The 13821-nt window shown below is 56.2% G+C and overlaps 1 protein-coding gene across 7 annotated transcripts in view; it reads left to right on the forward strand.

The window, feature by feature from the left end:
• The window catches only part of ABLIM2 (actin binding LIM protein family member 2), a 190775-nt gene that overhangs the window by 73853 nt on the left and 103101 nt on the right, over nucleotides 1–13821 (forward strand). For all 7 annotated transcript variants that reach the window (XR_008524318.2, XM_024246408.3, XM_024246401.3 and 4 more), the window contains exons 5-6: nucleotides 1245–1371; nucleotides 4329–4422. Coding sequence is in view for 6 of the 7 variants with exons in the window: in XM_024246408.3 (XP_024102176.2) it covers nucleotides 1245–1371; nucleotides 4329–4422 (221 nt within the window). In the remaining variant the exon portion in view is untranslated. The remainder of the gene's footprint in view (nucleotides 1–1244; nucleotides 1372–4328; nucleotides 4423–13821) is intronic.

Consider the following 13821-nt stretch of genomic DNA (forward strand, 5'->3'; position numbering starts at 1 on the left):
TGCAAACACATACATAGACACACTCACGCACCACACACACACTCACGCACCAGTCACACACACTCACGCACCAGTCACACACACTCACGCACCACACACACACTGACGCACATTCAGCTATGACAGGTGCAGGTCCCTGGAGTGAGGACGTGTGTGATCCATGAATCAATGCACACCTGGGTGGTTGACTCAGTGGGCCCCGCTCTGTCCCCGTTGCTGCTGCTGTTGTCACCAGGTGTTCACCTTGTGAGAGGCCCTTTCCCTTGGGGATGCTGTCATGGCATCTCTGCCACTCTGCCTCCCACTCCCCGCCCCTGACCTCATATATTCACAGGAAGACTCACGGGAAGACTCAGGTAACATACAAATGCTCACAGTCCCATAAGACACATCCACATACTTACAGTCACACGCTATGCACACAGATGCACACGCACTCACATGCAGCCCGCTCAGGCTCATGTACCAGGCTCTCCCCAGCTTCCCAGCCTGCTCCAATCACTCTGCCAGGGGCACCCCTGCCTGCAGCACGCCCATGATGCTGGCTGTGGAGCCCCCGGTGTGGTGGCTCATAGGGTGGAGGGACTGTGGGCCACTGGCTCAGGGCAGGGCCAGAACCTGGAGGCCCTGTGCACAAAGACCAGGCCCTGGGACATGGGGCAAGTGAGCAGGGCAGGCACGGCTGGGAAGGACAGAGAGGGCACCAGGAGGCCAGGCAGGGTCCCACGAGGCTGGTGGCCACAGGGTGGAGAGTGCCAGTTACCGTGGGGACGGCAGGAAGAGAGAAGGTCGGTTTGGCTGGCTGGGTGCGGCGGGAGAGCTCCCAGGGCTGACTGGGTTGGGGGCTAGGGGCTGGCTCAGCCCTCCCTAATGTGGTCCATTTCCCTTTGGTGGGCACATCAAGTCACAGTTGGGTTCAACCTGGTATGTCTCAGTGCCAGGAGCCGACTCCGCTCTCCTGCACAATAGGGCCTCTGTTTCTTCATCTAGGTTTCCCCAGCTCATAGCCCAGGCTGCATGCAGTCAGCACTAAATGCATGCAGGGTCAAACTTCCCCAGTTGCCTTCCCCATGCTCCAGAGACTGCTGTGTAAGAGGCTCCTCCAAGCACACTCGGTGTGGCTGCTCATCTGTCCCGCCCCTCCCGGCTGCCCCAGGGGCCTTCACGGAGTGTGGAGAGCAGGGGGCCTCCCCCACACCTCTCACAATGGTTGGGGTGTCTGTGTTCTGTTCTCTCTCTTCCAGGTTGTGGGGGCTGCGGCACAGAAATCAAGAACGGCCAGGCCCTGGTAGCCTTGGACAAGCACTGGCACTTGGGCTGTTTTAAGTGCAAGAGCTGTGGGAAGCTCCTGAACGCAGAGTACATCAGCAAGTAAGTGGGGGGAGGGCTCCAATGAGAGCCTCCGCTCAGGCTTGCCTACTCTGTGGGGGTCCCACACTCTGCACGTGTCCCCAGCGCCACCCTCTCTGCGTCTCTCCTATTCCTCACGCAGCTACTACTGCCCTGCTGCTGGGTGAGAAGCATGGCTCAGAGCTTAGCGAATTTGTCCCAACAGCCTTATGTCCCCCTTCCCTGGCCAGCCCTGGCTTCTCTAACGGCATTTGCAGCATCCAGCTCCTTTTTTGTGGATGAGAAGCAGAGCTGCCAGGGCTGCCAGTGCTGAGTTTTTGAAGTGCCTTCCCTCCCCGTCTCAGTCCCCCTCCACCATCCCCATGGGATCAGCTGCCCTTTCTGGCGCCTGGATGTCCTGCAGGAGGTGAAGCAATGTGAGCAGAGGCCAGCACGGGGATGAGGAGAGGGGGCTGTCCCATCCCAGGTGTCAGGGCTGGGGCCCCACAGCCACGCACTCTGTCTTCTGCAGAGCGGGGGCCCCTGGGGCAGCTGCCACCGACACCGAACATGTCCCACAAATGTGCAGTCACGCTGGGGTGGTGGCCGATTTGGGAACTGGGGAAGCCTTCTGGGAAGATCACAGCCTTGAATGGAGGCAGCTCAGGGCCAGGAGCTGGGGGTGGGTTTTAACCCTGGGGGATCGGGGACCTGAGGCAGGCAAGCCTTCCGCATGGCGCAGGTGAGGAGCGAATATGTGGACGAGCTGAAGGAGGGCAGCTCCTCTGAGCACATAGGGCCCCTTCCTGGGAGCTAGAGGGTCTTCTGGCCACTTTTGTCTGTGCTGTGCTTGTTCTCAATGCCCAACGGGAACAAAATCATCACAGGAATTGATGGAGATGAAAAACTCCCTGTGATAAAACTGCACGGAGTGAGGCACACACACACACACACACACACACACACACACACATATGCATGCACATTTGAGCGCGTGTCACACAGAACCTGAATCACATCTGTCGATGTGCCTGTGTTAACTTCCTGGCTGAGGGTGTATACTAATTCTGCATCACCACTGGGGAAACTAGGCAAAGGGTACATGGGACCTCTCTGTATTGTTTCTTACAACTGCTGGGGAATCTGCAATGATCTTCAAGACATCATTTTAAGTAAAACCTCCAAACCAAGGTGAGCTTGCACCCAGGGTGAGGGACCTGTGAGGTGCATGAGTTTCCCTGCCTGTGTCACGGTCAGCCAGGGACTGCCCGGTGTGGTGCACACAGCACTTTAATATAAAATGAAAATGCCCAGCCCTGTGCAGGCGGCAGGCCCCTCCCGCAGCGTTGGCAGCTCACCCACACCGTGCATGTTACTTAGCAGCCTCCAGAGCTGTCCCAGAATTGACGAGGAGGGCGTTGGTGTTGCCATGGAGATGTTATCTTTAACCTCCCATTTGCTGCAAATACACCCATTTGTGGGTTATTACGGGAGTCCTGAGGTCAGCGGCATTTGGAAGTAAGCCTGAGGACTCATTGTATGTCTCCCCCTCACGTGGAAGGAAGGGCTGCCACTCTCTGAGCGATGGCTCATCCCAGCTGTGGGCCACTTCCAGGCCGCAGCCAGAGAGGGGCACCCAGGCCCGGGGCTCATGACCCCACATCCTGGGGACCTAGCAACAGCCCAGAGCTTGGAGGAAAAGAACGTGAGCTGGGGTCTAATCCACGACAGCCTGAGAAATCCTCCCTTCTGTAGTAGCTGTGCAAAAACTCAAACCAAATTTGGAACACTACAGCAACTTCAGCGATGCTGGAGGGGGCGCGTTGGAATGGCAGGCACCTCACTCTGTGCCAGTCACCCCCTCACGTGCTGGGTATGGCTGGGGCTGAGAGGACAGCCCTGGTTAGTAATGACAATGGATTCAGCCACCTTGGAGAGTGCCTGCCATTCTCTTCATTAGTCCTTACTATTATTTCCCCCATTATGCAGATGGGGACACTGAGGCTCAGAGAGGTTAAGTGACTTGCCCAGGGTCACACAGCTGGGACTTGGCATTTGAGCACAGGCCTGTTCACTCAACCACGGCTCAGCAGAGCAGTGCCTCCCCACACCGAGTGGCCACTGCTGACCTGCCGTCCCCGCATCTGCACAGCCATCCATCTTGGCATGTTGATCTCTTAATAATCATGATAACGGGTGTGAAGATCAGCTCAGGAGCTGTGCCAGGGATGACCCTGCAGACGGCTTTTCTCTATAGCTCATTTATGGAGACTCGGAGGAAGCCACTGCTGGAGGGGCAGGCCCAGGATGACGGGCATTTGACACCAATTTCCTGAGCCCTATGCACCTGGCACATAGCAGGCAGGCTGCACGTGTGCATGGGGAGAGGGGATGGACGCATCCGTGCAGCCCTCCTGCTCTTTCCTGCACTGCGAAAGGCTAGGCCTCTCCATGTGTGGCTAGAGCCAGCCTTTGTCACCGCTCATATTCAGGGGCTGTGATGCAGGGCAGGATGCAGGGGGGACAGTGAAGTCTTGTCCTAACCTACCACACCCTCATCTGGGCTTTCTGTCATCCTCCAGCCCTGTCCCCAATGTGGGTGCCCTTACTGTCCCCCCTTTTTGGCTCACAGTTTTCTAAGGCACCCCAGATGTTGAACTTTGGATGGAAGGAGCCAGAAAGAAGAGCCAGGTCTACAGAAGCAGCTCTTGTTTCCCAGAAGCTGCTGCCGTCAGCCCCTCCCACCCACTGGGCAGGTGGTCTGGCCTGTGCTCCTCAGTTTCTCCGTCTGTGAAATGGGACCATTGTCGTCATATTTCTCATGGGGCTGGTGTCTGTGAGAGCCCAATGACACTGCCTGTTGGAAGCATTGTTACCTGAGCAGGAGGAGGTGGGCATTCCACCACTTTGAGGGCAGACCCTCTTGTTGGTGAGGGTTGTTAGATCTCAAGAGTCCTCGGGCGACCCCCGCCCTGTGTTGACTGCCTGTCTTATTGCAGGGATGGGCTGCCCTACTGCGAAGCCGACTACCATGCCAAGTTCGGCATCCGCTGTGACAGCTGTGAGAAATACATCACGGGGCGCGTGCTGGAGGTAAGTGCGGCGGGCCAGGCCCCTGCCCTCTCTGAGCTAGGGCCTAACTGCCCCCTGGGAGTTGACTGGGAGATTTGTGTGTGTCTCTGCAAGAATCTGTGTGGCTGCAGCTTCACCTCCCTACTCCTGCCGGCTAAGCCACTGGAAGCCCTCGTCAGCTGTCCAGGGCTGCCCAGCGCCACCTCCTCCAGGAAGCCTGCCTTGTGATGCTCTCTTCTGTGCCACTTGACAAATTCAGAGCATGTGGGAAGTGCTTTGAGATGTTTTGGCCCAGCTGTTTGCTGTCTAGATTGGGACTCAGAGGCACGGAAGATGGAAGAGAGCCCAACCAGGACCTCGTCCCCATAGGAGGCACAGCAGGGTCACCCGGCAGGCAGGGCAGATAGCAATTACGTGGGGGGAGCTTCTGAGGTGCTGATAGCTTTGTGTGCCTTAGTCCGGGATGTAGTCATGTGGGCGTGTTCCCTGTGTGAAAATTACACATTATGCCCTTTTCTACATTTTGTTCAATAAGATAAATCCCATGGGGCAACTAGGACCAAACCCCACCCTCCAGATTCACAGACCCCCAACCCCCATCCTGCAGCCCACCCTCCGGATTCACAGATCCCCCCACCCCGTGGCCCACCCTCTCTGGATTCACAGACCCCCCCTGACCCTGCAGCCCCTCCTTGGCTCAGTGCTGGGTGCTGGTCAGGCAGGTGGACTGTCCCCATCCCTGGATTGGCCCATGGTCCATGGGGGAAGCGACAGGTGACCGGGGGGTCTCGAGAATGGAAAGGGGCTGTGCCTGGTGTGGGAGCCCCTCTCGAGGAGGTCGCAGGAGCTGGCCTCTGGGGTTTGGCTGGGAGGATAGGGTGGGGTTGGGGATGAGGCTGTAGGGAGGGGCACTGAGGAAGGCCTTGGTGCAGGGAATGCTGGGCCGCACTGGAGTTTTAGAGAAGCTCCCACTGGCTGCCGCAGAGGCCTGTCTGGAGAGGGTGGAATGGGGTGTACCCTTGGATCCCCAAGGCTCCCCTCTCCAGCTCCCACAGCTGGTACCCAGGACCCAAAAGTATTCAGAATGCGGAGGGGAATGGAACAGTGAGTGCAGAGTGGCTTTTCTGGCAAGAAAAAGGCAGCTGGCGGAGAGCTGGACCTGGCCTCAGGCTGCCTTCTTTCAAACCTCCATCCAGCAACTCTACCTGGTGGGGAGACAGGGCTGGCCACACCCATCCCAGTCCCAGTCACTGTGTCTCATTTCCCTGGCTGCAGACTCCAGGGGGCTGGATGCCCCCACGGGAAGGGTCCTGGCCCTGCACAGAGCTCTGCATTCCTCTATGGAGTGGCTCCGAGAGGGATGTCCTCCATTCTCATTGATGCGAGAAAGTTTGCAAAATCCAGAGAGGTGCTAAGAAGAAAAGAAAACCACTGACTGTGCAATCATAGTTAGCCTCACTTTCTGGCCAGTTTTCTTTCATTTTTTCTCTCCGTGTGATCATAGTTGATCTGAAACCATCTGTGCCATGTTGTATCCCAAACATCCCTTTTTCCCAACTCGTATTTCCTATTTAGCAGATTCCCGGCTTATTATAAACTCCTCGTAAGCGTTTCTTCTTTTGGTATTGTGGGGTCTTTTTAAATAGCTTCATTGAGATACAGTTCACAATTTGCCCATTTAAAGGGCACAAGTCAATGGTTTTCTTTTTTTCTTTTTTTGGAGCGGGTCTCACTCTGTTGCCCAGGCTGGAGTGCGCTCACTGCAGCCTCACTTCCCAGGCTTAAGTGATCCTCCCACCTCAGCCTCCCGACCAGCTGGGACTACAGGTGTGTGCCAACACACCTGGCTAATTTTTGTATTTTTTGTAGAGACAGGGTCTCACTATGTCACCCAAGCTGGTCTCGAGCTCCTGAACTTAAGCAATTCACCTGCCTTAGCCTCCCAACCAGCTGGGACTACAGGTGTGAGCCAGCACACCCAGGCCATTCAATGGTTTTCTTTATCAATAACCACAGATATTTGCAGCCATCACCAAGGTCAATTTTAGAACAGTTTCATCACCTTAGAAAGAACCCCATACCTTTTAGCTGTCACTCCCCGTACCCGCAAGCCCTCAGCAACCACCATTCTGCTACTTTCTGTCTCCATAGACTTCTCTTGTGGACGTTTCATATGAATGGAATCATAAAATATGTAGTCTTTCATGACCGGCTTCTTTCACATAGCTTGATGTTTTCAAGGTTCGTTCAGACATAAGCTTTACTCTCGCATCAGATTTCATCATGACTCAGAATTATCAGGCTGGGCCAGGCGCGGTGGCTCAAGCCTGTAATCCCAGCACTTTGGGAGGCCAAGGCGGGTGGATCACGAGGTCAGGAGTTCAAGACCAGCCTGGCCAACATGGTGAAACCCTGTCTGTACTAAAAATACAAAAGTTAGCTGGGCATGGTGGTGCGTGCCTGTAATCCCAGCTACTCAGGGGGCTGAGGCAGGAGAATTGCTTGAACCGGGACCAGGAGGTGGAGGTTGCAGTGAGCCAAGACTGTGCCACTGCACTCCAGCCTGGGCTACAGAGTGAGACTCTGTCTCAAAAAAAAAAAAAAAAAAAAGAATTACCAGGCTGATCATTTATGGCTGGACACAATGCCGCCTTCCAGTTTTTTACAACCATCAGTAACACTGCAGTGAACACCTCTTTAAAAATAATGCTTTGCTTGCATTTCTAATTTTTCCTAAGATATATTCACAGAAATGTAGAAGTTGAGTCAAAAACTAGGAACATTTTTAGTGTTCTTGATGGTTACTATAAATTGCTTTCTAGAAAGATTATTCTGATTTACAATCTTGTCAACAAGATATAGTATTTCTCATCTAAACCTTTGCCAATTTGATAGGTGGAAACATGGGATCTTGCTTTTTTAAATTTCTTTTTTTAGAGATGGGGTCTTGCTCTGTCACCCAGGCTGGAGCGCAGTGATGCAGTCATAGCTCCCTGCAGCCTCGGCCTCTTGAGCTCAAGCAATACTTCCTCAGGCTCCCAAGTAGCTGGGACTACAGGCATGCAATACCATGCTTGGATAGTATTTAAAATTTTCTTAGAGATAGGGATCTTGCTGTGTTGCCCCAGCTGGCCTGGAACTCTTGGCCTCAAGTGATCCTTCCACCTCAGCCTCCCAAAGTGCTGGGATTAGGGGTGTGAGCCACCGCACCCTGCAGGGTCTAGCTTTAATTTGCCTTTCTTCCATCCCTAGTGAGGCTGAGTCTTTTTTGTCTTTTTTTTTTTTTTTTGAGACAGAGTTTTACTCTTGTCGTCCAGGCTAGAGCGCAGTGGCGCAATCTCGGCTCACTGCAACCTCCACCTCCTGGGTTCAAGCCGTTCTCCTGCTTCAGTCTCCCAAGTAGCTGGGATTACAGGCGTGAGCCACCACGCCTGGCTGATTTTTGTATTTTTAGTAGAGATAGAAAGTCACTATGTTGGCAGGCTGGTCTCGAACTCCTGACCTCAGGTGATCTGCCTGCCTCAGCCTCCCAAAATGCCGGGGTTACAGGCGTGAGCCACCATACCCGGCCTTTTGTCATTTGTAGCCATTCCTAATTCTTATATTTCAGTCATCTGTTGTAAATGTTGCCTGCTTATCTATTTGGGGTCTTTGTGCCTTCTGTGCGGGTGGATCACATAAGGCTGCAGATGTTCTGTACTGTCCTATAAGTATTTTCGTGGGTGGCGATCATATCTGATATTTACAGCCAGTGATGCATCCCAGGGATGACGTCCTGCCTGGCCCTCTCCTCTCTCCCCTTCTTCTGGGGCCATGGCCTCTCCCTCCTTCACCCCTCCCCTCGCTCAGCCCTCGCTGGCACGCCCCACCCTGTAGGAGATGGCGAGGACTCTGGAGGAGCCAGCAGGATAGGATGGAGCCTGGCCCGATGCACTGCCTGGCAGTCCAAAGCTACGTTTCCGTTCTCCGCAAAGAACGGCCCAGACCTTCCACACTCTCCTGCACTGCGCTCCCTGCCCACACAGCGGCCTTGTCTTCTGCTTGACAAAGAGTTGGCGGCCAGACCGCAGTGAGGACGGCCTGGGTGGCTCACTCTCTATGAGACCCCATTTCTATCCTGACTGTCTCCCCTGCCCTGCTGTTTCCTGCACACCACCCACCCCCACCCCGCCACGCCTGTGCCTGGGTCCAGCCCCTCTGGCCTTCACCCCCTCTGCCATGCTTGATCCTGTCTCCTCCCATCTTCCCCACCTTACCTGCCAAGGCTTCCCCCACCCAGTGGCGTTTTAGACAGTGTTCGTCTCTCCCGTTAAGAAGAGCAGCCTGCAGCCTGGCATGGAAGTCCCCGCTGCAGAGACTCAGCCTCCCCTCTCCCTCCGCTGCGGCCCCGCTGCCTCTCAGAGACTGTCTCTGTGCTTCTCCACCTGCACTCTCCCCGCTCTTCTGCAGATCCGGGGGCTTTGTGTGCAGGAAACCCTGAGGCCTTTAAGCCTCTTACCGACCCCTCCCTGCCTGCCCAGGGGCCGTGCAGGGCCCGCGTTCCCCACTCACGTGCTGTCCCTGACCCTGCTCCTCTTATACGCAGGTGGCTGTGATGCTCATCCAGGCCAACACCACATGCAGGACTCCCCCTCCCCCACATGCACACTGCCCCCTACCACTCACCTGGGCGTCCAGCTGGATCCACCCACATGCCCGGCCATCAGCCACTGAGAGCCGGTGGCAGAGCCAGACTGGAGCCCGGGCTGCGCAGGTGTCCCCCAACCCTTTGTCTTCTCCTAGTGCACAGATGCAGGTTTGCATTTTTGGCTTAATAGCATAGCCACGTTGGAACATCTGGTGGCCTAAAGTGGGGTGTATCTTGTGTGCAGTCAGCTGCTGCTGTTGCTGCTGCTGGTGCAGAAGCCTCACCTGCCCCGCCTTTCTGACACCCACGGGCAGCAGCCCCCACACCAGAGAGGCCCTGGCCTGGGGTCGGGGGCAGACCCCACCCAAACGCAGGCTGCTTTGCCTCAGGCACGCTCCACACTGGGTGAGCAAAGTGGGTTTCATCGGGCAGCCCCCCTCCCCTTGATGGATTGGGAGGCAAGGGTCCCATGTCTGCAGTGTAAACATCCCTGGTATTTAATGCCAAATACAGAATTTGGGGTGTACCCTGGTTCATCGGGAAGGAACCATCCTAATTCGAGGAACAGGAGCAAAACAGGTCTGGGTTTTTTCCTCCTCCTCTGCTGTGGAGGAGAAAGGGCCTCCCGGGGAAGATTAATGCTTTTGTTTTCGCCTCTGCCGGGGAGGCGAGTTTGTGGCGGCGTGGCTGAGTCGGCGGGCTCTGCACAGCTCTGAGCATCCTCCCCGGGTGCAAGGTGGGAACCGCGGGCGGGGACAAGCCTGGCTCCGCAGAAGGGGAGCTGCCGCCGCCGCGGTGGCACTGCCTGATGCTCGGCCCAGCGTGCCGGCGCCCAGCCGGGTGACAGTGGACTCCCAGGGCGCAGCAGGAGCAGGTGACAGACTGTTGGCTGAAGGTGAGGGTGTCCACCCTCGCAGGCACACGTTCCAGGGAGCACGGCGCTCAAGCAGGGCCATCAGACTGGGCTCTGGTGCCCAGACGCCGTGCAGGTAGGAAGCCTGGCCCGCAACTCCGAGGGGCTGATGGGGGCTCACAGGGGCCAGGTGGGGCTGCGGGTGGGTGGGTTTTTGGGGACAGAGTAGTCAGGTGTGAGACCTCGGAGCCACCTGTTCCCCCACCTCCCGTTTTGCCCCCTAAGGCGCTTGGCAGTGCCCCTTGCTTCCCTCTGCGGGACCCAAGCACAGAGCATCCCAGGCTCCCACTGCCAGCCGAGCCCTCGCTTGTGCTGTGTCTGCATATGGCGGGCATGGTGCCATCCTAAGTGCTGGCGCCCGCAGTGCCCGCCTGCCCGCAAAATGTGCATTTGGTGGTGACAGTGGGGTTTTCCTTCCCCGTCTCTCCCTCAGTTTCTCCTAAACGTGCAGCACCCTCATGCGTGTTGGCCTGCATCCCACCCATCTCTGGGTGTCTGTCCTGATGAGCCGGCTCCTTGCTGGGGTCCTGTGGGGGCATGGGAGGCGCTGATATCTGTGTCCCACTCCTGGGCCGGGATGGCTGGCTAGGGATGGGGGAGGCACTGGGCTGTGGCAGCAGAGGTGGGTGGTGCCTGGCAGCAACTGCGGCAGAGCCAGCTGCTGGGGACGGATGGCACCGCCCCCACAGAGGGAGCTGGGACTCAGCTGGTGAATCCATGGGGACAGCGGTGTGACCAGCCTCTAGACCAGGGCTGCATAAAGGGAGGAGGTGTGGATGAGGAGAAGCCACTGGCCATGTGTTCAGAGCCCTGCCTTCCAGGAACCCCATCCCTCCCTCGCCCTGTCAACACCTCCTGAAGAGGTGGGCGGGAGTGGGGGTGCCTCTTCCCAGCCCCACCGTCTGTTAACCCTGTCAGGGCCAAGGTCTGGGCCCAGTGTGCCTCGTGCAGTCTGTGCCGGGGCCGTCTCCCCGGTAACAAGAAGCCCAGCGTCCCCCTGGTTCCGCGAATCAATTCCTCCTCCCTTTACTCCTCCCCTCCTCCTTCCCTCCTTCTGCCCCTCCTCTCTTTCCTTCCCCAGTCAACCACTCCCTTCTAGACCCTTCCGGGGCTCACAGTGTGTTCCACCCTGGGCTAGGTGCTGGGTTCACGGAGACACAGGTGACAGATCCCTACCCCAGGGGAGGCTGGCAGGAAAGGGGGTGCCCAGGCTCTCTCTGCCCAGGGTCAGGGACCAGTTGAACATCATTCTTGCAATTGCAGGACATTTGTTCTTTGCTCCCTCCTGTCTGTCTTGGGGCACAAAGCACGGATGACTCTCATCGTTGGGAGAAAACAAACCGTGTTTCCAAATAAATACAGCATTTCCGAAGGGCAGAGGTGATAGCGACTTCTCAAGTCCCCAACTTCTCTCGCTCAAAAAGAATACCTGTTTATCATAAAATAAGCCAAAACATTCATAGTGCCACCCCCACAGCTAACTACTGCTGGCATCTAGAAGTCATCCTTTCAGATTTTGCACACGTGCAGATACACACATCCACAGACACACGAGATATACACACACATGCACAACCCACAGACAACACACATGGACACAGAGACACAGGAAAAAACACAGACACACACGGTCACACACACGAGACAGATACATCACAGACTCACAGACACACAGGCCACACACATGACACACACAGACGTACACACAGACACAGATTATACACATACATAGACACATGCAGACAAACATACAGAAAGACACAGATGACACAGGCACACTGAGATACACAGATACATACACACACAAAGCACATAGACACACACAAACACACAAAAGGACACACAGATCACATACACATACAAGACGTGCAGACAACATGCTTAGGCACACAAACAACACACATGGAAATAAACACACAGAAAGAAACACATGATACACACAACCAACATAAACACAGGGACACAGACACCAACAACACAGACACACAGAAAACACACACGGCACCCACAGACACGTACACACAGACAACACACAGAGACACACAAGCACACGGAGAGACACAGACAACATGCATGGACACACCGACATGTACACAGACAACACAAGGACACATGGACACAGAGACTGCACATAGCAACACACAGACAACACACAAACACACACAGGGACACACAGACACGCACACAGACAACCAAGACAGCACACACGATGCACACACAGACACACGGAAAGACATCCACACAGACACCAGGCAAAACACGGAGACACACAGACACGCACATGCGCACACACCCTTCTCCGGATCTCCGCATTCCTGCCTCGCCTCATGCTGGCAGCGCATCAGAGCCCCTGGTCCTGCCCTTCCACGCTGGCCTGTCTTGTCCTCCCTTGCGTCCCCTGGTCCCCAGGCGATGTGCTCATCACTGTCTTTGTGGTGGGACCCTCCGAGCCTGGACACTCTGCAGTGCGTGTGAACATCTGCAGGCGGGATTCTGCCATAGCCTTTCCCAAACTTAGTCGAATTTTCTGGTCCTCTAGGGCCGCTCAGGCTGGCTTCCTGGGCACCGTGTTGCCTTGTTCAGAAAGTCCCCACTGGACAGCTCCTCTGCCAGTGCCACTGCTGGAGGGGACACCGGGGTACAGCAGAGAATGAGGCCACTGGACCAAGCTCTCCTGAGGCTCACGCCCTAACGGGAGCTGGATAGAGAGGAAGAGGGAGCTGGGCCAGGAGTGAGTGTGCTAGACAGGCCTGGGGCCAAGAGGAGCTGTGTTCCAGAGGGTGGGGAAGGTCTGGGGAGGGCCCAGATCTCAAGGGGCCTTGCTGGCCATTGCTCAGAGTAGGGCCCTTCTTTCTGGGATGCAGTGGCCCCTGGGGATTCTGGGGATTCTGTACTGGCTGCCAAACACCCCCGGGGCATCCCCTGCTCACAGCTTTCATTTGTTTCTTTATAAATTTCATTTTGTTTGTGCATCATGGTGATTAGGTCTTTTAAGACCTGGACTCAGTTCTGAAAGTTCAGAAAGGAAACTAGAGCTCTGAACTGGGCTGATGACTGCGAGGAGCAGCTGCTGGGAGCTGCCAGCTGCAGGGAGGCGCAGCCCGCAGGCCCAGCCCTGGCCCTCGGCTGAGCAGGAGCTGGGAGCGGGGAAGGAGCGAAGGGAAGTGTGGCCGCTCTCCAGTGGGCAGAGGAGGCCTTTGCACCTGGATTCCGTGGTTGGATTCAGGGAGGAAAGGGGCCACCTGCCTCAGGTGTGAGGGGCTCATGGCAGAGAGGGCTGATCCATTCTCCAGAAGCCCAGAGACGGGGGAGCCGCTAGCTCTCCTCTGCCGGGACAGGAGGGGTTTCTGGAGGTGGGGCAGCTTTGCCGCACCTCTGTCCTGCTGGCCCTGTTCTGCACGTCACAGTGGGAACGTCCCTTAAACCGCTGCCCTCTGACCCGGCACTGGCTGAGGACCTGTGGTCGCCCTGAACCACCACAGGCTGCGGGTGTGCTTCCCTGGCACCTCGTTCTGCCTCATCAAAGATGACAGCCACCCCTCAGAAGGCACAAGACGTCTTCCTAAAACCACGCACTACAAAGTCTTTCGGTTGCTCATATATTTTGAAATCCGAGCCATCTTGAGCCCCAGGCCGGTGAGGGCGGGACTTCCGCCTGCCTGGGGAGCCGTGCACCCGCTGGAACCACCAGCAGCTGAGGTTTCAGGCACTCCTTGGGAGGCAATTGGGAGGATGTGGCAACTGTGCCGATGACTGGGACACCCCAGTCACTATGAGAGAGTGGGAATGACAACAGGAGGTGACACAGGGAATGAGGACACTTCTAATTTTTGACTCCATCAGCCCATCGATGGCCGCCTGTGACCTACTGGTTCTCAGC

Source organism: Pongo abelii, chromosome 3, assembly GCF_028885655.2.
Source record: "Pongo abelii isolate AG06213 chromosome 3, NHGRI_mPonAbe1-v2.0_pri, whole genome shotgun sequence".
NCBI classification, from domain to species: domain Eukaryota; kingdom Metazoa; phylum Chordata; class Mammalia; order Primates; family Hominidae; genus Pongo; species Pongo abelii.